This window comes from Rhopilema esculentum, chromosome 19 (assembly GCF_057945365.1).
Source record: "Rhopilema esculentum isolate cy_ngs chromosome 19, ASM5794536v1, whole genome shotgun sequence".
NCBI lineage: Eukaryota > Metazoa > Cnidaria > Scyphozoa > Rhizostomeae > Rhizostomatidae > Rhopilema > Rhopilema esculentum.
This window is the reverse complement of record NC_142833.1, coordinates 1,629,680-1,657,552: the sequence shown is the minus strand read 5'-3', so window position 1 is coordinate 1,657,552 and position 27,873 is coordinate 1,629,680. Positions and strand designations below refer to the sequence as shown.

Sequence of the window (27,873 nt, the reverse complement as noted above, 5' to 3'; positions counted from 1 at the left end):
GGCCTAACTTTATAGTTGCAGTTTTGCCCTCTGTTGCATATTTCATATTATACTCGTGAAACATGGACCTTTTAGGATCAATTCTTGGTAAAATGGATGCTCCTCCTATGACAGCTGTTGATAAAGAAGCTCTCAAAAAGGCTAAAGGTTTAGATTCGCTACTTTTATTATATACTCAACGACATATTCTATATTTCGTTTCCTTCTGATGATAATGTATTATTATCCCCAATCAGATGAAGTTGATTCAATAATTTTGTTTAGGTACTTGTAGGTTTTTTCATGCCATACATTAAAATGTTTAAATCCTCAAAAGTTCTAGAGAGAGCACACTTTCTTTAAAACTGCAGAGCTAGCGCCTAGTCTGCAGAGTATGGCATGTGCACACCGGAGATATTTTTGTGCAAAACCTGTTGGTGCAAACCAGGTATTTTTGGGTGTGGCAACTAAGATGGGTGTGGCGTGGTGTGGTCCCATAGAAAATGTCAGCTGATAAAAACAAGCACAGTTTTGTATGAACAATTTTAGGTATCATGAATCTTACTTGACAAATATACAAAAAAAACTTGGGCTATCTTCAACAGTGTACTTCACATGCATTTTTACGGTGAAATGCAAATTCACATATTTTAACCACAACAGGGGAAAATAGTCGGTGCACACCAGCACACCAGACATTTTTGGTGGTGCACACCGGCACACCAGGCTTTTTGCTCGTGCACACCGGAGATCTCGTCGAAAAGTGCCATACTCTGCAGACCGGGCTAGCGCTAGCTATAGCGTACTTTCGAACAAGCAGGCCTGGCCGTTTGAGGCGAGCAATAGCTCCCGCTCGCCTCCACGCTCCCCTTGCAACCTGAGGCGAGCTATGAATTGCTCCCCTAAACAGAACATGAAGGGAGAATCGCTCCCCTAAAATTTCCATTCATTTGCCCTTTTACTATTCAGAGAACCCTGAAAACGGGTTAATTGGCTTATTTTTGTAACAGCGATTTCTCCCGTCACTGCATTTTTTGCAATTAATTTTTTGCTTGTTGGGCGGTTTTTGTTATGATAGGCATAAACTTCGATCTATTTGGAAAAGGATAGTTAACCGAAAGGTACGTTTGTAGCGATTAGATCCTTTCAATCTTAAGAAAACAGGAATATTTTTGGAAGGAAAGTCGAAAAAATGGGTAGGAATTGTAGATTGGGGATATAATAAGACAGCAGGTCCCTTCCAGCAATAGAAACAAAACTATCCCTCAAAGAGAACAGGGTACTCTGTCTTGCAGATCAAAAACGAAAACCAAAACATGGAATTCCACTATCCAGCAGCATTTACTGAAAAACCCAGATTGGGTAAAAACTATAACGGCGACATGTTTTGCATTATTGGCAAAGCCTGATCATCGTTCCATCTATGTAGCAGTTTGTGAATCTATCTACTATATAAACATGGCCGACTGCTTTTGTATTTCGATCCAAAACTGGGTATTTTAGCGTAGCGTTTTCAATCTATGTTCTGACGTTTTATTCTCTGAAGAGTGCTAGACGTATAATTAAGTTTGTTTCAAAATTTGTTTTTTAAAGCCATTTTCAAATTCTGTGCAACAAAAAGATTGTCTTGCAAGAGAATTGTTGTTTTTGTGTTATGCCAGCTTTACATAAAACGGAGAGAGTCTGTTCTTTTAAATACTCCAAGTAAAGGGGGTGCCTAAGTCACGGTTAAAGCAAATGCAAATTGAAAGAAGTAAAACAGCACACTCCTGACTGAGGCTATTAAAGGCAACCGACAGATACTAAAGGGGCTTTTTAAATCATCTGTCGATTGTCTTTAAAGTATATTCTATGTGTTACTGATTTAGCTCGCCTCAGCAAATGAGGGGAGCGATTCACAGCTCACCTATAAAAATACAAACGGCCAGGCCTGAACAAGCCTAATTTGCGTAATAAACCTGTCTCTGATTTGTATGTAAGAATCTGCTCGCATCTGCCGCTTAAGTTTTAGTTTTCTTTCGATATAAACCAGTCCAAAAATTTCTCACTTCATAATTTGTATTTTAGAGGCAAAAGCAAAAGCTGATAAGCTCAAAGCAAAGGAAAAACAAAAGTGGTCAACATTTAGGACTGAGGTAGGATGCTTGTAGGAGCTTTTTTTTCATGTCTGATTCGTATGCCCCTTTTCATGCTGACCAAATATAAAACCTGATAAATTGCAATACACAGACACAGCATGAATGTTTGGATTTTTTGGGAGTGTAGGGGGTTTGGTGGCCACATCGATTTTCTTGCATAACCCTGCAAGTTTAACCTTAGGAGACATTGGCATAATGATCCAGAATGGAAATGAATAGAACATGTGCTTTTGGTGCACAATTTGATGTATAAAATATCTTGAAATTTTCTAAAATGGCGCTGAAATTTTTTAATCTAGCTAAATAATCTAAGGTTTTGATTAAATTTAGCTAAATTTAATTCAATTTGAACAGGTGATAAATCAAGACTAAAGGTAAAATAAAAGAGGTATCTTAACGATGCAAATCATGAAGGAAGATAATGTGATTTTTCTTCTGTATATGTCTTTTCTACTGCTTTATCAAGAGAGCAGTAAAAGGATCAAAGTTCAAGAAGGTGGTCAAGAAGTTTTATGAAAAGGTGCCAATGGGGTGTTTTATAGAGGTACCAAAATTTCATCCAAAAACTTCCAGGAAATGATAGAAGAAACATTGGAGAATTCCTTTGGCCACTTTCTGACATATCCTTTAGGGTATCAGATGAAAAGTACTTTAGCATGTTGTGTTTCCAACTATTATGTTAAAAATCTAATTCTGTTGTTGATGGAAATTTAGCTGCAGTTTTCATAGAAACAGACTCAAATATTTTTTTCTTTACCTTACTTTCTTCTTTACCTTAAAATACTTTTATTTTTAGACTGAAGCACAAATATCTGAATTTGTTAAAGACACAAATCTGAAGCACAAAAAATTTGAAGCAATGGATAAAGTTGCAAGAAGTATTGTGTAAGTTCTAATATGATTTTTTTCATCATAAATAACTGAGGAGAGTAATGTATCTTGCATATAGCCTTTTTGCCTTTTTTAACATGTAAACTAGGTGGCATTTTCACTCCCAAGTTAAACAATTTTGCTGTCTAGTCAGCCAATAATTAATGCCACTGGGTGGCAAAGGCTTTGTTACTATGCATTGATGTCTATTCACATTGCATTGGTACACATTGCTTGATAATCACAATGATTTGACTTGACCTTTCAACTCATACCATCTACTACACTGAAACTTATTGATCTCTTTGGCTTTTTCCAAAGAAATTAATTAGAGAATATGAGGTTTTAGTATTGAAGACAGTAAGACTCATAGACGTAGGCACCACAAGGTCACAGTTATTGCCATCTGCATAACTTGAAAGCACACTGCTTAGGTCTTATACGAAATGAGCAAAGACAGAAGTGGATGGCTTTTTGGAATAATCTAAAAAATTTCTATGCAATCTGCTGCTAGAAACATTGAAACAACAAATCACTAATAGGGGGCTGAGAGGGTGGCAGGGGGGATTGCTCTAGCAACAAAAGGTTTAAGGGACCTTAAAAAGTAATATGCTCAATATGTAATATTATGTAGTACACAAACTTTGCCAACCAGTAGAAATTCCTTAAAAATACTATGCTCTTGCATCCAAGAGAAATAGATTAGAGCCTAGCTAGCACAGGTTCTTTTGAAACATTTACTGTGATAATCCTTTTTGCTTGATACAATGTTGTACATTAACTGTTTCAAGACAACAGCCTTGCATCTTTTTAGGCATGATGTGGCCGAGGTAGCTGGATTGACTTCATTTTCTTTTGGTGAAGAAAATGTTGATAGATATCTAATGATTTGGAAAAAGGTACAGTGCAAAATGGCCCCTTCATATTTTAGATTGACCAGATTGACTCAAGATAACATGTTATCACTTGTTTGAGGTCCACCGATCTCAAATACTTTTAATAAGGAAAGGGTAGTGTTTAAGCCCTGCCCAAACAATGCCAGGTAGCCGGTTGCTTGTGGACATGGAATCCCCAGCTCCACCTAAACTAGTTTTGTCTAGGTATTTCCCTGCCTCATTTTATCTTGCTAAAGGGCATGTGCACAACACTAAGCCTTGTTTGAGAAGATTATTAGATGTGAACATTTGGATTAAAAATGTATGGTTAAGAAAAAAGAATTCTTCAACAAGTTGATGAGAATTTGTTGAGAAGATTTAATTCTTTTCAAATGAAGCTTTTTTCTTGTTCCCTATAAGTTTCTTATTTTCACACTAAGTTTTTAGCTTAACCAAGTTTTTGAAAAAAACTAGGGTTCAACAAGGACTACTTTCACCTGGGCCAAGCCTGGGCTCTTTTCAATGTGAACAGGGCATCATGATTTGTGGATAACAAGAAGCCAAGTTTTAATGTTTGAGCAATAGAATAATACATAAAAAGTAGCATTAGCTTCTCATAACATTCTTAAGTATCTGGAAAATGATAGGAAACATTTTTCTATGGGCAGTCTCCCTTTTTTTTGGATGAATATTTTAATTATATAATTTAAGTTTTTTTCAAAAAGAGAAAGTTCTAGACGAACAGATCAGTAGTAAGTAAGAATAACTTGTATGCAATTTTTCAGGAGTTTGCACCATCAGATGCAGAGTTAGAGGCAAGAAGAAATGGAGAGGTGAGTTCTTGCAAATTTGGTCATCTGAGTAGAAAAGAAGGCCCTGTCTATGTATATCAATAGAAAAATCTGTCTATAGATGATAAACCAATACAGAATAGTGGTAAAAATTAATATTCATCATGTGGACAAATGGTACAAGGATTCATAAAAACTTTTACTTTGGATTTGAATAGAAAGTCTTCCCCTTACTTACTGTTAGAAAATTACAAATGATTTTCAAGTGCCTAATCAAAATTATTTTAAGGAATTATTTTAAGGTTTATTTTTTTTAAGGAATGGGATGAAGAAAAGGAGCAGCAACATGCAGAAAATTTGGTAATTTTAAAAAGTATTGAAGTGTAGTTTTGTACCTGCAAATAATTTCCACTATTGAAATATGGTAGACAAGATTATTGATATGAATCTATTATACCAGAAGAGTTTACATATTGTTTTACAACTTTTCAACTACAAATAGATAAAGGATATAAACTTTAAATGTACAAATGGAAAAACTGTTTGGTATTTCATGAAAACAAATGAATATAGAGTTGCAGTGCATACTATTGACTTGATAAGTTCTCTGAAAGCAAAAACAGCAATAATTTCTCAATCATTTAACCTTTGTCTGCAAAACCCTCTTGTAATACCTCACGTTAGAGCTACAAATTATGGAGTCAGATCACTCACATGTTAGTCTGAATTAGTGTTTTTCCACTATTGAAAACTACAATACAATACAATACAACACAATACAAAACAATACAATAGAATACAATACAATAGAATACAATACAACACAATAGAATACAATACAATATAATATAATACAATATAATACAATATATGTGATAAAAATCCTTCATTGTTTTAGAAAAAAAAGAACAAAGATGAGGTAGAGACTGAGGTTTCAAAAAAGACAAGAAGAAAAAAACAGAATAGTGAACCAGAAAAACTTTTAGACAAATATGCAAAAATTATAGGAAATGATAGTGGAATCAAGGCAGCAAGAGCTACAACAACAAATGCTGCATACGGAATGGGTAATTAATTTTGTTGTTGTCTTTCTATTTCCTTTGGAGAATGAGTATAAATATGAATTTAGAAAGTTTGTTTTAAGTCTATTTAACATAATGTTTGAATTTGACAAAGATGCCACATAAATATATATGGTTCAGGTACTATTACATTAAGCATGAAACTTGGAATAGCAACTTAGAACCATTCTTTTCTATACACCCTTTACAGATCTAGCTATAAGCTATAAGGCATCAAACACTTTATGACAGACCAGTAAACAGTAATTTTCATCAAAAATTAAAATCAGATGTTACATTGAGTGATTCCGAGTCATGAATGAATGATTTCTACATACTGAAAGCAAAATTTTTGTTTCAGTTCCAAGCAAAAACAAGGCAGATAAAAGATCAATAGAAGAAACCATGAACGCTCTCCGTGAAAAGAAAAAGCAAAAATTACAAAATGAGCCTACTTCAGGTGATTGACGAAACGGTGAAACTAAGTGCTAATCAAACATCAATAAAAAGGCAAACATCACTTGTTTCTAATGCTATCATTTATATTGAGTGCTTATATGAAACATTAAATTCAGTGACAAGTGACCAGTGACAAGTGACAGCAAAATGGAGACAAATTGTGTTGTTGACAATGAAACAGCGTCAAAAGTCCCCATGAAGGACATGTTGTTGTCATATTCTTACGATTTTAACACCTTGAAAGTTTTTGCGTATAATAATGAATGACAATCAAAACCTTTTAGATCGGTTAAGAAACAATTTGAAAGAAATTCTTAACTATTAGATTTCAATACAAAAGTTAGTTTATGCCAACCATTTTCTTAGGTATTTGTAAATTTATACACTTAGACAGCCTCTTGTAAACAGATGTTACTAACTTTATAAATACATTATATTCACTGTTTCTTTTCCGATTTCATTTTCTTCAAATTCCTACAACATAAAAATTCATTTTCCAAACTACACTGGGCAAACCCAAAAACAAAAGTGAAGATTATTCACAATACAATTTCCTTGTGACCTTGCTTGCAAAGTCTCTTTTGACGGTATTTGTTCTTTTCATGAAAATTGATTGTATGAGAAACAGTTTTATCATAACTTGCATCAGATATTACAAAGTCTCCCCTGTTCGGTTGGTACTCTGTGGATGATCTACTAGCTTACAAAAAGTAGCAGAGGTGTAACAGTGGGTGTCAAGGAGTCAAATTATCCAAATTTTTCTTCAGGTGATTTCTTATAGGCATTGAGTCATGATAAAAAGGCTTTCTTTATAGGGGGTGATAACTGTAGTTTCATGTGATATAAGCAACTGTTGTTTAGAACTTGCTATTGATAGAAGCTGTTTTGTGAATCAGTATGAGATGATCAAATATTGCAATCATTGTCATGCCAACCAATAGTGTTGCAGCACAAAAATTGTGACTCAGCTGTTTGGGCATACCTTCTTTTATCATGACTCAATGCCTTTAATGCAAGTAAGCATTGCTTTAATCTAAATTTACTTTTCATGACTCTCTACACTCCAATCTGGAAGATCAAAAGTCTGATCCTGAAAATGATAATCACTTTACCTGGTAAATTTTCAGCTAGAATATAATGATGGCATTACCTGGCATTTATTTGTATATTGATTGTTAAATTTTCATATTGATTTCATGCTTATTGTTAGAACCTGCAGGCCTTGCCACTGTATTAAGGCATTGTCTAATATATATTCGATTGGCAAAACTAAATTTACTGCAAAAACCAAAGTTAAATTACATGTACTTACCAAAGCGGCAGTTTTTTCTTCACTGAATTTTATCCCATATAAAGAACTCAAGATCTTTTGAATATTTCTGATACTCTGAAATTGAATTTAAATTTCAATCTTCATTACGGTTATAGTGCCTGTAAAAACCTGCTAAGACAATGATAGAATTTTCTTAAAGAGATTGGTCAAGGCTACAGAATATTCTAGGAAATAAGAGGGTGAATTTCTGGTACTTAAATTACAGGTCCACATCAGCTGCACAGCTGCCATAGATCAACCTGTCTAATATAAAACATGTATGTATGTATATATGCATGTATGTATGTTTGTATGTGTGTATGTGTGTATGCATGTATGTACATTGTTATAGTTCTATTTCACATGTTCTCTAGCAATCACATGTTCTTCACATTAATTCAAAGCATGAAAAAATTAGGAACCTGTTCTGAGCCGTCCAAAGAATTTGGTTTCTTGGCATTCACTTTGTATCCTTGAGTTATGAAGCATCTCAGGGGGATTTTCTCAACCTTAAACAGAATAACTAAATAATTATTTTTACAAAAAAACACCAATACTAGATAGTTTTGCTTTTTTCTTTCTTTCTTTCTTTCTTTCTTTCTTTCTTTTAAGTTGGTACAATTTCTAGCTATGCATACTCAAACTAATTAAAACCAACTAATTTAAATTACCAAATGCTATAAATGTAAATCAAATATAACCGATGTTGCATACGTATTCCTTGCAAAGATTACAAGTACAATCGAACAATGTAAATTGTGAGATTTTTTTTCTTGCATATTTGTAAAGTAGGGGAATACTTTATCTTGTTTGGAACTGAGTTCCGTACTTGGCTACATACTTGCTGAGTATGAAATGTAGCATGAAACTTGGAGCTGCAGCTAAAAATTGTCTCAATCTACACATGAAACCATGAAAGTATGCAGATTTTATATTTTGTTTACTTTAAATCATTATAATCATGAAGATATAATTACTTAAACAATTAAATAACCACAGCTAAAATGAAAGGCCACAAAACTCAATGTATTTTGGCACAAACCTTTGCAAATTGTATGATTGTATTCAGCATACAGTCTTTTATAAGTATTTGATCTTCAAGTACTGGGGCATTTGGAACTGAAAATGAGAAAATATTAAGCAATAGTTAAGATCTTATAAATACAAATACAATACAAATCCTTCTATTTTTTAACTTTTCTGTTTTCATTTCATTTCTGTTCAAATGGTAACTGGTGGTATTATGTCAAAGTAGTAAGACAAAATCAAGAAATTAATTAAATTCCTTTTTTTACCTTTATTGCAGTTCACGGAAATTTGGAAAACATCTGTTTCTTGGACATTCTTTACTTTTATGTTGCCAGCAGCAACAACAATTACTTCCTTTGTTTTGCTAATAAGATACATAACATAACATTACAAAAGTTTCAGGAAAACAGTTTCTGAAAGGAAATTGTAGAAGAAACTAAATACTCAATAACATTGATCAGGCTTTCATTCTTTTTAAAAATCCACATATAAATATATTTATATATGTTATTAAGTCAGAAAAAGTTATAAACAAACACTTTTATTTCTTGAGCAAAATATAAAGTACCTAAGAGCTATTTTAATCAGCTAAGACTGTATTTAATTCACATCTTTTAGTCTCCAGACTAGCAAGCATAGAGGTTGTTTAAGGCCCTGTCAGATTTCTTTATGAGAAATTCATTGGATACTGATGTTTTCAAAAGGAGGTAAAACTTTTCTGCCTAATTATTGTGACTTGTGCTTCAGCTACACTCAAAATAAAGGAATTGCTTTACAATAGAATATTCAAAATGTTAAAATATGATTAATATCTGATGAAAAATCTGATGTATAACAGGGCTTTGATGTAAATTTTGAAATTAATTGTATAATGAGGCCTTGTAAGTTCACCTTTCTAGGACTTTGTCAAAAATGCCATTTACAAAATGCGCACAACCACCAACACTTGTTTGAGATGAAAGAGCCACCAGAGAAACCTGCATTAAAGTCACAAAAAATAAGCATGCTGAGAAAAGTATCAGGTTATAATTGTAACAGGTAACTGGGAACTGTTTGCAAAAAGAATACCACACAGAAGTAAGGAAAAATTCCATTTTCACTGCAAAGATTCTTTTACAGATTTACATGTGAAAAATGTTTAAATTTACACCTATTTTCAAAAAGACTAAAAATTTGTTGTTACATTTAGAAAGTTTTTGGAATAATAATCCAATATATAATTCTTATATAAACATTACTTTAAATGGAATTTGGTAGTAGAGTAACTGGCAAGCTGTGTTGTGTCTTCAAGATTTGATTGATCTAGCGAATAAAACATTTTGCTTGTACACACTTCCGTCTGTATGACAGATGATCTAAAAATTGAAGGAGGTTTAAGATTCACCTTCTCTCTTCCAAGATCTATTCTGCTTAAAACTGGAATAGTCTCTTTGTTAGAAGTAATTTGCTCATCCAATCCAGCCATATCCAAGTGCTTTTCACCCAACTCAAATTTCATGTAATCCTTTTCACATCCAAGAACTGAACGACTAGAACAGGGTAAGAGAGAGAGAGAGTGCTAAAAAGTTTCCAATAAACTGACATAGAGTTATCAGTTAAATAATATGCCAAAATTAAATCACACACCAGATACTTTGCCTTTGTCTTGTCAAAAGTGACCTCTTCAGACGTCAAGAATTGTCTCACATTACACTTTCTAAAAAAGTGAGTAATTTCTAAAATGTGGACTATTTTATCTCATTATTGTTGATTGTTCCAGACTTCATGATATGAAAAATAGATAAATCTGTCAAATTTGTCATTCTTAAGCTGGCACAAAAGGTCTGACAAAATTTTACTTTAGTTGCATCCTCCACACATACCAAGGTAGTCAAGTGCTTCTACCCTCTGTGGGCTAGAAGTGTCCCAACAACTTGACAATACATCCACACACACAAGGCATCTAACTTGATGATTATAGTGTTATCATGCTGTTTCCAGAGGAAACAAAAAATCCCAAAAAGTACTTCCCAATGAAAATTGAGTCAATTCTTAACATTTCTAACTGTCTCTTCCAGTAGCACATTATACAGAAAGACACTCTAGATTGAATAATGTGGTTTGAAAAAAGGTTTTGATTCTTGTTTAAATGGATGACTTCTTGTTTCTTGAATGGGGCTGGTCAAACAATAAACTTGAGAGACATCATACTTTTCCTTTTGAACCTTGTACACTTTTATCATAGATATATGTTTAATGTGTAGATTATTCTTTTATGCATGCAAGTCAGGCACCGCAAAGCAGGGGGCTAGGGGGGCTATAGCCTCGGAGGCTAAGCCTCCCACTTTTTGCAATAATTGAAAAATATTAAGAATTGAACCACCAGTTCAGTTCAGTTTTCATTGACAATTATAACTAAATAAATAATACAAAGAAATGCAATCGAATTACCTAAATCAACCAAAACAATTTTTTTATCCGAGTTTTCATGAAACACCTTTAGGAAACCCATCAGTGTTCTTATTGGTTTTCTTTCTTCTGTATTTTGTATACCAAAATATTATAGAAAAAGAAGAACATAAAAATTTTTAAAACTTACCATCCTGCAGCAGACACATCACACCACCCCAATACAACGGTCTCGTTTAGGTCCTCTATCATTTTCTTAGAATAATACTGGATAATTGTTCCCACTTTCTCGTGTCTTTTGAAGATTTCTTTCCCTCCAAAATACCCCTGCCCTCTTTCCCAGACAGAATCACTAGAACAAGAGGCTGGTCTTATCTCAAGAGAGGCTGCACCTGGAACCGTTCAAAAAAATGGCGGACTTTACAGAAGATGATGAAGTGATAGATGGAGACGATTTTTACGCTATATTGAATGTCCGGAAAGAGGTATTTTGAAAATTTGTAAAATAGTTCAATATTATCTTAACCAAAAAAGTAAATCTCAACAGATCCTAAATTTTCGCAGAAAAAGCTAGTTCTGATTGATCGTTGTTGCATCATCTTTTTTCACAAGACAACTCCTTGCCACATGGTGACGTTTGTATAAAGTTTTGCAGACAATTTTCAAAATAAATCTGTGCGTCTTTTTAATACGTTGCATATAACAACACATAAGTTATCCTTGATGTATACACAGGCCTAAACTGGTCACAAAACCAAATGTATTTTAAGACAGGGAGAAGGATTCAGTTGTTCACTGCCCCATTCCGTTAGCTGAGACAAAATTGTTGTTGATTGTTGCTTATCTGCCAGTGATATGTGAGCTGCAAGAAATAATTCAGTAGACACTCATTCTTGCTATTCACGGACACCATGCCTAGAAGAAAGGATAATTCATGGGTAATTCAGGGGGTGCTCTCTCCAAGATTAGCCCAGCTACTGAGAGAGCACCCCCTGAACAAATTTTCCTTCATACAATTTAATATATATGCTATTATTTTTTCTTTATTTTTTGTATTTGCTCTGTCTTAGGTTTGTGTTTAATTTGTATCTAGTGTATGTGGTATTGTATTAATGTGATTGACAAATTTTATGTAATGGAATAAAAATTCCTGTATCATTGATTGATGAGATGAGATCATTGCTTTGGGGACTGTAGTGTTCCACCATGATATTACCAGGCCATTATCAGCCAGTTTGAATGCACACAGTTTAATTATGGTGGCACATATTTTCTTTTGCTCAAATTTTGTTCAAATTTAAATTTTATTCAAATGATAATGATGATGAAGTTTGCACAAATACAAGAAAAGAGCTGAGAGAGACTCTTATTTTAAAATCAATTACAGTTTTTTATGCTTATACTGTCCAATGGTATCTCATTTTATTAATCGGTAGGCCTCAAGTGATGAAATTCGAAATGCATACAAACGCATGTGCACCTTATATCACCCAGACAAGCATCAAGGTCAAGAGAAGAAACAGGTCAGAAACTGCTACTTTTCAAAGTTTTGCGGGGATATACCTACATGGGTCACAAGTCAGCTTTCTGTTCAAGATCTGTTTATGAGGCAATAAGCCCAAAAAAATTAACTTAAGAAACTTGATAAATAACTTGATACCGCTAACCATTACACCATTGACTAGATAAATAGTTTTATAACACATGGTGATATATTGAGTAACAACAGCTAAGTTCTAGGACACCATCCAAAATAGCTTCTGCCAACAAATTGGTTTTAAGTTTCAAAGCTTGATACCAGTAATGTTTCTATTTAAAAAAGTGACTTTGCTTTTTGTTATCAGTTTTTCAATATCCCTTAATATAAAGTAGTAAAAAAATTGATTCATTTTTAACCTTCAACTGCCTCCTCGATCTTGCAAATAAAAAACAACACAATGTAAAACATGTGATTACGCTATAGGGCAGCATTCACTAGAAAACCAAAATTGTGCTAAAAACTATAATGGCGACATGTTTCTGATTATTAGAAAAGCCTGATTGTTGTTCCATCTAGCAGTTTTGGAATCTATCCTCATAAACATGAAAAACTGCTTTTTTGTAGACAAAAGGAGTATACATTTTCACCTTAGGACTCTATAGGCAAGTGGTACTGATTAGGAAATTTCAGCAGGCATATGCTAACGTTTTCTGATTGGCCTATTTTGATCTGGAATTGGGTATGTGAATTTCCTAGCATAGAGCTTTCGATCAAGTATGACTCAAAATAAATGCTTTTTTCAAAGCCTTTTTTAATTCCTTTTTGCTATTCAATTTTTTTAAAACATCCTAGATTTAGGGGTGTACCAGATCAGGATTTTCAGAATCCGACCGGAACTGGATTTGCTGGATCTCTTCATAGAATCCGGCTGGATTATCTAGCCGCAATATCCGACCAGTTTTGTGATAACAAGCACTTTCCTTTCAAATCCATTTTCAAGGCTCTTGTTTCATCATTCAACCGAATACCTACTTTCTCAAAAATAAGCCACAGCGTATTTTGTTATTTGAAATGAAACATTTGGCCTACTTTTGAAGCGACTTATTTTCTTGGTGTTTTCTTAAAATATATTAGTTTCCCTACTTTCCATTGATGAACAAGACCCCCCATAGCCCAATCAAAGGCAACTGGCCAGATTTTGGAAACAAATCAGGCTGGATCCGGATTTTCAAAAAATCATGGATGCCGTATCAAATTATCCTGCCTACAGGATAACCAATACACCGCTACCTAGCTTGTTAAAAGTTCAAGACCAAAAATTAAGCATGAAAATCTTTCTTGTTTAAAGAAAATGTTATACTTTTGTTATTTTTTGTGTGGATTGGTGATTTAACTATCTGATCTGATATTGAATTTTATTTTAGGTAGCTGAAAAGTTGTTTAATAAAGTTGGGAAAGCTTATGAAGGTAAATTATTATAAAAATTGTATCTTTGTCTTCATCAGCCTGCCCATGGACCATTTGAAGAAAGTAGAAATGTTCAGCAGTCTTAAGCAGAGACTGAAACAAAAGCTAAATGAAATTAAAGAGTTTCCTGACTCAGAATGGAAGCAAGATTTCACTATTTCTGAAAAAAGCATGACAAATTATTTTAACTCATAGACTCCCGTAGAATGTGTGGTCAATTGTGCTTTGTATCCCTATTCAAAGAAGCCACTTCTCAGCTCTGTATCCCCAGCAGGTGTCAAGTCAACAAATGAAATTAGAGTGTTCAATCATAAATTCAAACTTTCGGGTTGTTCTTCAAATCCAATCAAAAAATTAAGTATTACAAAAGTATTTGTTAAAGATGAATCTTTCTAATGATGCAAAAATTATATTAACAGTGCACATACAGAATGCAAGTTTTTGTTGACAAGTTGTAACATTCACCTATAGCTTTAAGAATAAGGTTTCTTTAGGCTTTTAAATTCAAATTATTCAAAAATTCAAATATAGGCTCAAAAAATTTTAAATGAATGTATGTACAAGAAACATAGATGTCTCAATGAAATCAACTGGTGGGCTGTAATCATTCTCATTTCATTTGGTGAGCATATTTGAAATGGCCTTGAACATGATGTCATGCAAGCACCTTCTTTACATGCTTTAAAAAACGGATAAATATAACATCTTTAATGTTATATTTCTTGATTTTATATTCTTCAGCATTTTTTTAATCCTGATAAGACTTGCCTACATTTTTTTCTTTATATTGATTCATTCAACTTGATATTTCCAGTTTTAAATAACCCTGATAAAAGAGCAATCTATGACATTTATGGTCACAAAGGACTCTTGGCCGGTTGGGAGGTAATGTTTTTTACTGTGGATATTTGTAATATACCGCATATATATATATGTAGTGTAGTGTAGTAAAAAATATAACTATTGAGACCCTTGGGTGTGAAGAACAGGATGATCCTGAGTTGACACACCCAGCTTCAATTTTAGTTTAAGCTAAAATTTACAGACCAAAAAAATGTGATAATTCGCACCTAAAGGCCATGAAAATTACACAATACTGATTTATCAAAATAGGCCTAAACTATGGATATATTCAATTAGAAAAAGAGTTCAGTAAGGCATTCAGTTTTTGGATTATAATGTTGTTGTGGTGGAATGATTATCATGCTGTTCTAAAAGGCTTGCCAAATTGGAAGCTAATACCAGATATCTGTAATGGTAACACAATTCCAATAGCAAGTACAATCACTGCCAAAATTACTTCACGCAAATCTTTGCACAGTGCTTTTCTATTTTTCATTTGTTTTCCCAAATACAACTACTTCCGTCTCCCTTTCCCCCCATTACAACGTTGAAAGCATAGAAAAACACCAAACAAGCCACAAGAAAAATCATACTCCATAACCCCTTTCTTTCTTCTACTAGTAAATGGAAGGTGACTGAATTTGACTTTGAAAACATACGTTTATGTCTCAACACTTTTGACAATTATTGTAGGTTGAACTTGTGATTACAGTTTAACAATGAAATTATTTTGATAATGTTTGAAATCTTCCTTTGCTGCATTCTATTCATCTAAATTTTTGCAGTTGGTGATCTAAACTATGCTTGTTTCATTTCCTATCAGTTTCTATTGAAATTATGTCCACATTTGCAGCATATTTCATTTACTGAAATTTTAACCAAGCGTTTTACATATTTCAGGTAGTTGAAAGACACAGAACACCACAAGAGGTGATCAATATATGTCCTTGCATTGCTTCTAGTTTTACTTTCTCACACTCAAATTCTTTATTACTTTTTACAGGATGCTGTCAGCTCATTCGAACACGAAAGTTTTAGAATTAATTTTATCTCACCTTTTAAGACCACTAGAATTATTTGCAAATTGTCTTGATAGTTTTACTCGATAGTTTCTCAAAAAATGCAAAATGATAATTTTAGCTGCAAATAAATAGAACTTGATGCTATATATCTAAAACATAAAACGAAGGTGTATGAAATACGGATGGTTCTAAGCCATTTTTATTTATCTTTTAGATACAAGATGAATATGAGAGGCTTAGAAGGCAAAAGGAGGAACAAAGACTTCTGCAAAGAACAAACCCGAAAGTGCGTTTTTTTATTGAAGAGTGAAATTTCTTAAGAGTGAATTTGTATTAATATTTTGTATTGTTTATTTCAATAAATTTTGATAGCATAAGCAATGGCGCAACAGAGGCATTTGGGGCCCTTATAAAACTATACGAGACGAGGCCTTGCTTAGATACTGCGAGAAAGTCCCGTTAAACGCTGTAGAGCTTGTCAAACGCAATAGCAAATGTACAAACCTTTTTGTTAACTCGGGGGATCTTTCTTCTGAAACTTCGTTTGAAGAAATGTTTAACTGATGTCGGAGAAACCTTGATATCAATTAATTTTTGAGCCTTTTATTGGTGGGGGACCCTTAGTTATTGAACTAAGGTGCCTTAAACTGTGTTACGCCACCGAGAAAGTAAAAGTTTAAGAAGTTGTCACAGTTTCAATAGAATAAATGCCACTTTAGCTTCTGTACAGCAGTTGTGAAAAGTCTATAAACAAAGTTTTAGTAAAAAACAACATGTTTTCATAATTCAATTTTCCCCATTTGCAGGGATCCATTAGTGTCACAATAAATGCCACAGAACTTTTTGACTCGTATGAAGATCAATACTATGATGACGTTGAAAGGGGATTCCCGAATATCGAAGTGAAAGGAATGTCCATACAACAGTCAATCGAGGTAACTCTGTCGCGAATTCTTTGGTTAAATGAAGAACGGGGGTTAGCTTGAGTAATATTTTTGGGTCTGGCCTTGGCAATGATGGCTGAAAATTAACTGCAAATCTCAACCTCTTGACTAAAATGATGAACCCACACACTGCTCAGCTTGTAGGAACCTGTTTGTCAATGCTTGTGTTGTGTATTACTGTACCTCTTGGACGATGATCCAAAGCAAAATTCTAACCCTTGGTATGGTTTCGAATGAGTGACTACGTGCTAAAAGGTACGTTAGTGCATTGTCGGTCTGATCATCCAAGTTCTGGGCGCCGTTAAAATTAAAAGCTCAGTATATTAGCCCTTAGTTACAATCATCAACCCCCCTACCAGCGTAACGATCGTTTTCGAGGTTTATCTTTTTCTTTGAATTGAAAAGGTACAAAGGCAAATGTTTATGCCAAAGAATAATGCGCATTTGTAATCTAGATGAAATACCGCTTATATTATCTCGCTGTAATCTCTGCTAGTTATATTTTAAATGCCAATAAAACATGAATGTATATGTTTGAAAACATCTTACAAATGCCATCACATATGTAATCGAATCACATTTGTCTGTTCTAATTCATTGTATCAACTGTAACCAATACACAGTACTGTGTAGACAAAAGAAGTTCGTTTTCAGCTTAGGACTCCATTGGTAACATTCTCAATAGGCAAGTAGCACTGATTGGTCAACCTCAACAGTCCTGATCTCGTGTTTCTGATTGGCCTATTTCGATACACAACTGGGTAGATTTATTTCCCAGCGTAGAGTTTTCGGTCTATGTTCTGACGTTTTAAACTCTGAAGAGTGTCAGACGAAAAGCTTTAGTTTTCTAAATGTTTGCTTTTTTCAAAGCCATTTTCATATTTTTATTGTATTGACACCTATTGTATTGTAGTGATTCATTTATTCACTTTTAGATAGTAGCAAATGCTTTCTTATATCCTTTTTAAGCGTGCTCAGTAATTTCATAACACGAGACTTCAGCAGCTTATCCCTAGTAAACCACTTGTGAATGGAAGATCGCCTGTTCAAAATTGGTTATTATTCATTTGACAATTGATTTCACAGGGAATTGTCATTGTCATCAAATATAGCTGGAATATTTTGTCACTTCGAAACCTTGGTCTTCTTAAGCTTGCCTCACAAAGCAGAGACAAAACCTCCTTTTATGTTTTTGATATGACTGTGATGCAACCTTGTTATTGCACTTTCGGAATTTCAAATGCCATTGCATGCAATAAAACTATTACTTTTAGTGTAAGAGTAATCTTTATTTTTTCTTGATCTAGGCACCACTCACGAGATCAGATACCGCTGTCTTATCAGGTGCGCTGCAGGTTCAAAATGGCATAGGTACCGGCAATGTTGGCCTGACAGTCAGAAGGGTGGTATCACACCAGGCATGGGGAGAGGTCCGTAGCACCATCTTATGTTTTCTGTCTCCTGGTTGCTCTCAAATAGATGATGGTAGAACAAGCTGTCTCTCAAAGCATTTTTTGACATGCCCTTAACTTGCCCTTATGGATAATAGATTTATTCAAAGAGGTCTTTGGTACGGCAATATTTTAAATTATGATACTAAGGAGGGGGGGGGGGGGCTCTACTAAAGTGTTTTCATCCTATTCGCTGTAGATGTCGGGTAATCACGTGAAGGGAAGAATGATGTGTTTGACTGGCTCTTGTTTTTGACCAATCAGCAACAGCCAACCCCTCGAATAGAAATTGAACTCGTAATATATTACCTAGCCGTGATCTGTTGTTTTACTGTAGAAAGACTCCCAAACGCCTGAGTGAAAAAACTTGCCCAATGACTTAAAATATTTTCATCATTTCCCCTTTTTTGTGCCCATTATCCGAAGTTGATACTCTTTTGAGTGTCAGGCGCAAAATATTTTAGTATGATATATTTCAACTTTTCCGTGCTGTTTTTTAGAACACAAATTTTTTACGGTCAAAACATGGCAACTTTTTGCCCAAAAGAAGAGGATGATGTCCACGCTAACAGTACCCATAAGGAAGGGCTGGTGGTCTTTTGGGCAACTGTTTTAAAAATAAATGATTATTTCATTCTCTCTTATAAAAGAATGTTGCAATATTGAAGATGTTTGTTGATATAACAGAAATAAGATCCCATTCATTGATTGGTTCCCTTCTACTCAAATAGTTTTCCAGCCGATTTTATTTCGATATCATCGGTGTTTTTTTCTAATTCGTACAGATCGATGTCCGCATTGGAGATGGTCCAAAAGTCCAAATTAAAGGTTTTCGACATTTAACCAAAAAGATGTAAGTAAGACAGGTTTCTGTCTCAATAAACAATGTTCATTTATAACTATAATTTTCATTTAACCTTCTCTATTAATCTTTAAGCGTTAAATGTAGCTATAGTTAGCACTAAATACTGCTCCAAAATCCTTTGCATATTTTGTCTTCTTTTCAAGCAGAAGCTTTTTCCTTTCACTGGCTATACCTTACGAACGATCTAAACAGGATTTTGGTTTAGCCTTTGGTGCTACTGTATTGCTTTTTGTTAAGGTCAATGGGTAGCCATGCCTATCATGATCATGCTCCCATTGGCATCGTCTTTGCATTCTTGTTCTTGTAAAATGTACTTTTTTAGACTGAGTATAAAAAGATGCTAAACGAAGGCTAGCGTTAGCTAATCTCCCGTACTGAAAATTGCCACCTTTAATCCAGCGATTTCAATAAGGTATGCTTAATTTTTAAGCCAGGATCGACAAGAGAGATATGGCAAGGTGGTTCTCCAAGTTGAAAGCCTAGTTCAACACCAGTCATTGGCAATACACATTAACAATATTTTTGACACCAGGGGTACCTTAAAGGGTTAAGCTCTTTCCTTTCAGAAGGATTTTGGAGCGTTTAACCCTCCCCTGCCCTTAAAAAGCGAACAGATGGAGTAGCAACGAAATCATACCATTAATTATCAATTCATCGCTAAAAATACCATGAATGACTTGGAATGTTCACTGGGCAGTTACTTCGGTACAGACAAGCACCTCCTTTTCGTGATGGCATTTGCGTATTTCTGCTGTGACTCTTTTGCTACGACCAATTTAGGTATGACGTTAATACGGATATAGGTAAATTCTCAGTGTATCTGGTCCATGTCAATGCAAGTTCTGCCAACTGTCTCAAATCATGTTCATACCACACAGAATTATTTAAATTCTGTTTTATGTTTCAGGTATGGAACAGTCTCGCTTGTTTCACAATTCAAACAAAATTTCATGTCAGCTGGACTTCAAGCTAGTATGTTTTATGTTTTGTCGATTGAAAATAAATTTATAGAGTATCAGGTTTTTCTCTGGAACATCGAGATACTTTTCTATTCAAGAACATCGAAAAAGAGCTTGTTGTTATGTTATACTCACGAAGAAAGCTTCGCCAAAAACTCTAAGTGCAGAGAACAGTATGCTGTTTTGAAAAGTACCTCGAGCTCTTTGGCTTTGTGTCTAGTTTTAGTCATTACGATTATTCAAGAACTTCAGTCTACAATGAAATTCCATATAATTGCAGCCTGTAATACTGGTTGCTTTTAGAAGTCCCCGAAGCCCCTAACCACTATAAAAAACTCGGCAACAACATCAGGCAATGGTCATGACAAGCATATGGCAACCAAACAAAATCAGAAGGAGCCATTTTAGAATTTTAGATCTTCGAATCATGTTTTTTCTCGTCACGGTTCAAGTCATAATTATGACGTCAACGATTTTATGTTCCTCTTATCTCTTTGCAAGTGATAATGAGGCAGCTCGGCAATCATACAACTGGCTATCTAACATGGGTAGGAGGCTTTAATTCTGCCATGACTGCAACAATCGACCACCGGATAGAACACCATCATCTGAATGGGACACTTCAAGTATGTTGTCACAATTTGTGCTTTGTTCTGAACAGTATTCTCAAGTTCCTAGAAGTGCCTGTCCTTTATATCTTAAATCTGTTCTTTGACAACATGGCTCTCTATTTTCTCCCTTATTGAAGTCTCGCATTTCCTTAAAAACTTTTGTCCTATAATATTGATATATCCTATATGACAATATTGAAGTGTCACAAACTTTTGCCCGCACACAACTTCTCTTGGTTATAAACATATCGGTGCCCTTCTCCACCACCAAATATCCCCCTGAAGCTATGGGCGTGAGCTGCAACCTTCCTGTGCGCTTCCTAATTTTCATCTGTTCTCAACCCTAGCTGGGAGTGGCAAATACGTTTGGAATCCTGAATTACCAGTATGTGCCTGACAGCGATACCAAAGTCAAGGCATGTGTTAAGTAAGTCAAGGCATGCATTTATTTGAAAAAGCGAGCAACAAATTGGACTAAAAAACATTATTTCTTCTTTTTCTGGAAATATGGAACTGTTGTTAACTTTTGAACCTGTAATTTGACTTTGCTTTTAATTTTAGAGTTGAAGAGCCACACTTGTAGTGGATATGCTCGATTGTACCATTATTATTATATTATTATATTATTATTAAGTTAAGTAGAGGTACACAGGGATTGCATTGAAAACGGCTCGTTACCACACTGGCCACTGTCTGCAAGTTACTATCTGTGTATTATGGAAAGAGATCGTATGGTATTATGCAGTTTGATAAAAAGTCTTTTGCGGTTATTTGCAATCACCGCATGTTATTCAAAATGCCCTGTTATCGATTCTCAGCCCCAACTATCATGTTTTTAAATTCTGCTTCTCCAAAATTAACAAATTAGTTTATGTTCAAATATTTTCGTGTCGTTAAAGGTCCCTGCTCCAAGTCTATTTTGTGCTTGAGAGAGCAATTCATATTTGTACACAGGAAGGAAACAAAGCTCCTCTCTCAAGCACGAAATAGACTTAGGGCAAGTCTAACGTCCTCTTTGCAAATAAATCTCTCTCTAACATCGGTTCTTCAAGTGAAGATCCTCCCCCTGGTTTTCGATTGACGTCGTTATTGTTCATTTCCCTCCAGATATGGTCTGGTGTTCGGTCCGATTCTCGAGTACGGCTACGACCATCAGGTCACGACAAACAGCCGACTTGCTGCTACCATGATAGTCGGACCCGTCACTGGTGTCACTATGAAGTTGAAGTAAGCATTCATTTATCGCCGTTTTTTCTTCTTGTGTCTTTGGTTCTTCATGTCAAATACTTGTAAGTTAATAATTTACAAAGTTTCCTTGGCTTTCACCTTTTTCATTCATTCCTGTCCTATTAAATTTCCTGTTCCTTTATTTAGAATATATTTTTGCCTTAATTCTTTAAACGTAACGCGATTTTTGCACACCACTGATTTAGGATTTAGTTAAACAAGGAAGAAGATCAAGTAAAATATTTAAAAACTTATTAGGCTTTTTAGCCATTTTAAAAATAATCTAATATTAAGTCAAAGTATTTGTTAAATCGTATGATTTTGGAGTTAAATTATTTACATCTTTATGAATATTTCAATAATAACATGGTTTGTAAAGGCGATAGACTACAGTGTTCAAGGTATTTTTTAAAAATAGAATCTTCGGCCAGGTCTCGCAGTTTTTAGAGGCGTAAAGACGGTTGATTCACTCCAATAAGACCCGAATAACAAATATGGATTCTAATCTTCTTGCTTCGCTTAAGACTTCGTTTTCCTCTGGTCCTGTAACCGCCTTTTTCAAAGTCAACAAATGAATGAATTGCGATTCTTTGAACGTTCTTGGGTGGTGCCTCTTCTATAACAGGCGTCATATCGGAACGAAAAATCAATAAATAAGCGAGCATGCTTCATAGATGTGATAGCTGTCTTTTTAAAAGATGCGTAGACGACCTTAGTGCTATATAACACGCCAGGCTTCACAGTGGCAACCAATTTATTTTCCCTTCTTCATTTCATGTTTGAATTTCCACGAAACATCGCCAATCCCGGTTATTACTTTGCCAGTCCCAGCCACTGCTGCGGGACGAAAATACTAAAGTATGCTTCCACTTTTCAATGCTATCTTAAAACTTTGCGGCACCAAAGGTTGATCTGCATAAAAACAGTCCTACCAATCAAAGAAGCTGTGTTGTTTACCAATTTTGTAAGCTAGATATGTAGTACGCACCGTTCAAAATCAGTGGATGTAATTAAACAGATCAGTAGAAAGCATATATTGCAATAACGGTAGATTACAAGTACCCATGCTTTGTAATATCTTACACTACGGTATCATTTTAAAAATCATGCAGGTATTTTAATGTTTTTAAGAATGGTATGTTACAACCTCAATGGCTATGAAAAGCATCTTTTTTATTCCAGACTAGTTCGCTTCGGTCAAGTGTACAGTTTTCCAGTAATGCTATCGGAAGCAGTGTCACCATCTGCTGTGTTCTATGGCTCAGTCGTTCCTCTTTTGGCCTACTGGTCAATAAAAGTCTTGATAATCAACCCGTTCAAAAAGAAGGAAGAGGAAGAGTATGTTGCTATTAGCAATTACTGTTGTTTTTGAGTCTCTTGAAGACAGTGCCTGCTCTTAAAAGATTATTATTCTGAAAGTAAGGACCAGCATCGCATGAAACTGAGACAGATAACATGCTTTGATACATTTTAGTTTCCTTTTTCAGACTACGTAAATCCGAGCAACCCTATACCTGCTAACATATTGAAAAATTAATATTAATGAAATTCTTCGACTTCCTATAGATTTTCTCGATGCATTTAGAAACTAATAGACTGTGGTGGATGAATGACAGGCTTTTTTGAGAGCAAGAAAGACTTTAGATATTGTTATCTAGATACCATTCTCATCTTTAGATACTGTTAAATTTGTACTCCGGGTGTAGACTAATAGTGTAACAGCGTCTGTCTGCATGTTTCTCTGCAGGGATATACAGATGCAAAGAGAGAAATATGCTCGTCAGACGGCCGAAAAACGAAGGCAGGCTGAGGAGGCCGTAAGTATTCAGGGGCATCAGATTCCGTTTTTGGGGTATTGGAGAGGTATACGGGTTTAGGATTTAATCCTTACGGGAACACTTTGTTTTTGATGTCAAATTTCAAGGTCGAACGCAACCTTCCCCCTTTACTCCTTGAAAAAATGTTGATTTGTAAATTATAAACTGCGAAATGTTGTAGGGATAAGGAATCTCCACGTGACTTGTATCATTTTTGCATATCTATCAACATAGTTGTGGGGGAGGGGGGCTGAGGATGGGGTAAGCCTTGTTCAAAGTATTTTTGACAGCCATTGTAGCTTTAATAGATTTTTAGAAACAGTAAGAAACTGTCTGTTACTATGAATACTTCTTTATTGAAACTACAAGACGACAAATTTTACTTCAATGGTTTTTAAATAACTCTCTATGTATTAGACCAATAATTCGATATTTTATTTCTTGTCAATCGACATTTAAAAACCGACACAAATCATTTCTAGAGCATCCGCATGGTATTGAAAAGAATAGGCGATAGTCGGCATCCTTGTCAAACTCCTCTAGCCATATTCAAAACTCCTTTCCTTTCTTGCCCGAATCGTTACCTCTCGATTCATAAAAAAGCTTGCGATTTATGTACGGTCGCTTCAATCGTAGATAATAACTTTATCATCATTCGGATAATTTTTAACCTCTCAGTTACAAGTAGCTTGAAATTGGCTAGTCTTTTTGCAATATATTTTTTTCAAATCGAAATATAATACTGTTTAAAGTATCGAATGCACACAAATTTGCCTTTACCATATAATCTTAAGGCCCAAGCGAGAGTAGCTAAATCTTTGTTATTTGCAGATCAGTTATTCATGCCCCCCCCCCCCCCCCCCGCAGTGGCATAATGCAGTTTAGGGCACCTCAGTTCGATAACTAGGCCCCCCACCCCCGACCAAAAAGGGCCCCAAATTATTCTATAGACAGGCTGTTACATCACTTAAGTTCGCCTTGATTTCCACAACATTCAAAGCTCTTCAACTGAAGACTCGATATCTCAGATCCCCCGAATTAGTCAACATGAGCTGCAGAAGACATGGATGGGCAATGACCGTAAAATTTGCTGACATCGGGTTTCTTTTTAATGGTTTATAGGTAGAACTGATGCAGGATGTATACCGTCGGTCGGTGGAGACAGAGCAAAACAAAAAAGGTGAGCGCCCTTCCCTGGTTCTGTATTGCGTTCATACACTGTCGATTGTTTATAAATACCTCGAATTCCGTAACTGAAAATCACTTTGTTTGTTTTAGGACTTGTCATATTAAACGCTTGGTATGGGCAGCTTGTCACCACCGAGAGGTTAGTTTGCCTTCCAATTAATCATTTCCTCCAGTTTTTGTCTGTAAAGTTCATTTTTCGTAACTTTTAAACCGATTTTGAAAATTTAACATCCATATCAGAATTTGACTCAATTTGATTTATTTCACTAAATTTATATTTGACCTTAATTTATTGACGCGTGCTCTTCGTTTCTCAGGTCTGAAGTCGACACACCAAAAGTTATTGATGTCACAGTACCCTTACAGTGTCTTGTTAACGGTTCTAAACTTATTCTTACAGAAGCTAGTAAAGTGAGTGCATCTTTGTTCTCTACATCCTATTGGCTATAATCAAATTATCAAAGAATCTCCATCAATTTTATCCTGTTTCGCCTCCATTCTCTCCCACATATAGTCTTGTCCCGTCACCTTTTCACCCCTTGAAACGCAACGGTTTTTTCATCCACTTAAAATCACTACATGTGGCCTAATTACAGTTATGTATCTGGTAAAAAGACTGCCTTTCCCCCTTAAAGAGAGAAGAACCAGTCTTTTCTTCGACCATTCTAAAGTCCTGACTAAGCCCATAGTTGCACTGTCGGTTGTTAGTTTAGCCAATCAATGAATGGAACTACTTCTGCTAGCCCTCCCAAATGGATGACATATTTAACCCATGATAAGCATGTCATCAGAAGGTTTAAAACGCCTTTTGCGCCATGATAAACATGTCATCATTTTCCTGTATTTTCACGGCTTCCGCTCTCTCGCCTTACAATGATGAGCTTTATTTCTCCACTGTTTAATGTATGGTCTAAGATTTGTGTTCTCCCTCAATTTTTTTTGTAGTGGCAATAGAATTACCTTTTAATCAGTAATCATTACAGTGGTTTTTGATTGGTTTTTGCGACCGGGAAGGGGGACGGGGTTTACAAGGATCATCTCCATTTCCAAGGTGCTAGCTACCGGCCCTACAAATCAGTTTTTCAAATTATTAAACTGTTTAAGGGCTATTTCCGAAACGTCTTATCGTAGTAGTAATGCCTTAATATATCGCTGTCATGTATACTCAAATAATTGTCGCAAAGCGTACAAATGGCGGACATATTTAATATTATAACTTATCAAACTCATTTTTCCTTTTTTAGGCCAATTTAAGTGGGTTCTACGATCCGTGTATTGGTGAAGAAAAATCATTAAAATTAGTTTACGAGTTTAGAGAATTATTACACGAAGTTGTTATCAAAGACGACGAAACTCTACGGATTCCATTGCAGTGTGAGTTTAAATCATAAATTATTTTTAATTCCTTGTTTAAATTCAATAAATATTTTATTAGCTAAAATAAGTTTAGGTTGCGGTAATTTCCTGGCAATAACCCAAGAAACAAACCAGATTAAGAAAAGATCTAATTGATTTTCCATACATTAGAATTTCACCTGAGTGGAAATTTAATGATGACATATTAAGCTTGGGATGAACAGAATTGTTCCTGTTAATCCAATGTTTAATATTGCAAACAATCAAGATACCACCAGGCCTAAAATGAGATGATTTTGTTGAAAGAAAACAGTCTAGGATGCCGCAGCAAATTTCGATCAGACTTCATTTAATATAATCAGAGGTTTCAGCAAAGGAAATTATGAGTTCTTATTTGTGGTTTTAATAACCAGTTGTTGAAGTCTTTTCCACAGTTAAGTCTGAATTTCTACCAAGCAGCTGTCATTTACAGTTTATAAACAGAACATTTTCGATGCTTCCAAGTTCTTTTCTAACCACCTTTACTGATCACCTTTACTAATTTACTGAACTAGAATATTTTCCTTCATTTTTTCAGCTCACAAACGAGACAAATAAATTCGCCATCTTGGTATAAGGTCCCTCAGCTTGGGCCTAAGCCGACCCAGTCTTAATTGGAGCGCGTTCGTGTGCAAACACTTCAAAAGTCGTGTGCTCTGTGATAGTGTGACTTCATTGTGATGAAAAGAGTCATTTTTGGTTTGTCACAATAGTCTGCTGATGTCATTGCCTCGGAATCACTTGCAGACTTCTGCGTAAAATGAAAACAGCCTAATCTTTCCTTATATCCTTTTTGACAAACCGGGAAAGTGTGTTTCACCTCTAAAGAAATGGAAATGTACATATAGAAATTGGTATCCCGCTCGAATATTTCCTGTTTCATTCCTCAAAATGAAGAAATTAAATTCCCATCTTCATAGCATTCAAGTCCATACAATTTACCCGCGTGCAGATATATCTCTAGAAATAACCACACATCACTTTTGCCGAATGTAATTTTGGCATTTCTAAAGTCAATATTTATTCTCGTGAAGAAATCGTGTAAAACAATTGATTAAAAAGATTTAAACTAAGTTACCTCCAATAAATAAACCATTAATCGAAAAGGAATACATTAATAACATTTATTAGTATCAATATTATTATTATTTTCAGCATCAACAAAACATTAACTTGAACTATCTATCACTTAATTTGTGGGACCAGTCTTTTCTTGACTGCATCAGCTGATTCTATATTGAAGATTTATCTGTATAACTCTGCCTACTTTGTTTATATAGAAAATCCACAACTGTGGGCAATTGAATTGAATAGGTAACACAGTCAAAGTAGCTTTCCACAACCCCTGTTGTTTTATTTAACTACAAAATGTTAGATGTTCTTTTGATCAGATGCTTCTTTTACTGCAGTGTTAAATTTTAATAGTATTTAGGTCTATGTATTCTATCAAACTTTAATTAACAAATTCGATATCATTCAAAGCGAAGCACGGGCAATTTTTCATGACCGTCGTTCTGTGAATTTTCACGACCCTGTGTGTTTATTCTGACGAAATGTCTAACGAATTATAAAACATGGATTATTTTACCGCAACGTGTAGCTGTTGAAAATATTAGAGAAGAACGCTCATAAACAATATTTGAAAGACCAGGTTAACCACAGTGGCTGATTGAAAATATCAATTGATACTTAAAAAAGAAGC

The 27,873-nt window shown here is 34.8% G+C and overlaps 3 protein-coding genes across 3 annotated transcripts; 2 read left to right on the top strand and 1 right to left on the bottom strand.

The window, feature by feature from the left end:
• Positions 1 to 6: 6 nt before the first annotated feature.
• LOC135688537 (sperm-associated antigen 7 homolog) lies at positions 7 to 6,456 on the top strand. Its single transcript, XM_065205432.2, has 8 exons — positions 7 to 147; positions 2,047 to 2,114; positions 2,914 to 3,002; positions 3,802 to 3,886; positions 4,648 to 4,695; positions 4,972 to 5,013; positions 5,552 to 5,720; positions 6,076 to 6,456. The coding sequence occupies exons 1-8, from the start codon at positions 63 to 65 to the stop codon at positions 6,180 to 6,182; spliced, it is 693 nt and encodes a 230-aa protein (XP_065061504.1). The 5' UTR covers positions 7 to 62; the 3' UTR covers positions 6,183 to 6,456.
• Positions 6,260 to 11,265, bottom strand: LOC135688539 (uncharacterized). The gene is made up of 8 exons (XM_065205433.2): positions 11,093 to 11,265; positions 9,899 to 10,043; positions 9,406 to 9,491; positions 8,781 to 8,878; positions 8,528 to 8,604; positions 7,908 to 7,994; positions 7,486 to 7,560; positions 6,260 to 6,647 (listed from the first exon to the last, which is right to left on the bottom strand). Exons 1-8 carry the CDS (start codon positions 11,152 to 11,154, stop codon positions 6,594 to 6,596), a joined length of 684 nt encoding a protein of 227 aa, XP_065061505.2. The 5' UTR covers positions 11,155 to 11,265; the 3' UTR covers positions 6,260 to 6,593.
• LOC135688535 (dnaJ homolog subfamily C member 11) lies at positions 11,248 to 27,657 on the top strand. The gene is made up of 20 exons (XM_065205430.2): positions 11,248 to 11,387; positions 12,339 to 12,425; positions 13,807 to 13,849; positions 14,664 to 14,734; positions 15,593 to 15,622; positions 15,929 to 16,000; positions 16,521 to 16,649; positions 17,966 to 18,088; positions 18,895 to 18,962; positions 19,882 to 19,946; positions 20,435 to 20,559; positions 20,892 to 20,971; positions 21,652 to 21,771; positions 22,954 to 23,109; positions 23,519 to 23,588; positions 24,711 to 24,768; positions 24,867 to 24,915; positions 25,094 to 25,187; positions 26,021 to 26,150; positions 26,710 to 27,657. Exons 1-20 carry the CDS (start codon positions 11,313 to 11,315, stop codon positions 26,727 to 26,729), a joined length of 1,665 nt encoding a protein of 554 aa, XP_065061502.2. The 5' UTR covers positions 11,248 to 11,312; the 3' UTR covers positions 26,730 to 27,657.
• Positions 27,658 to 27,873: the final 216 nt, after the last annotated feature.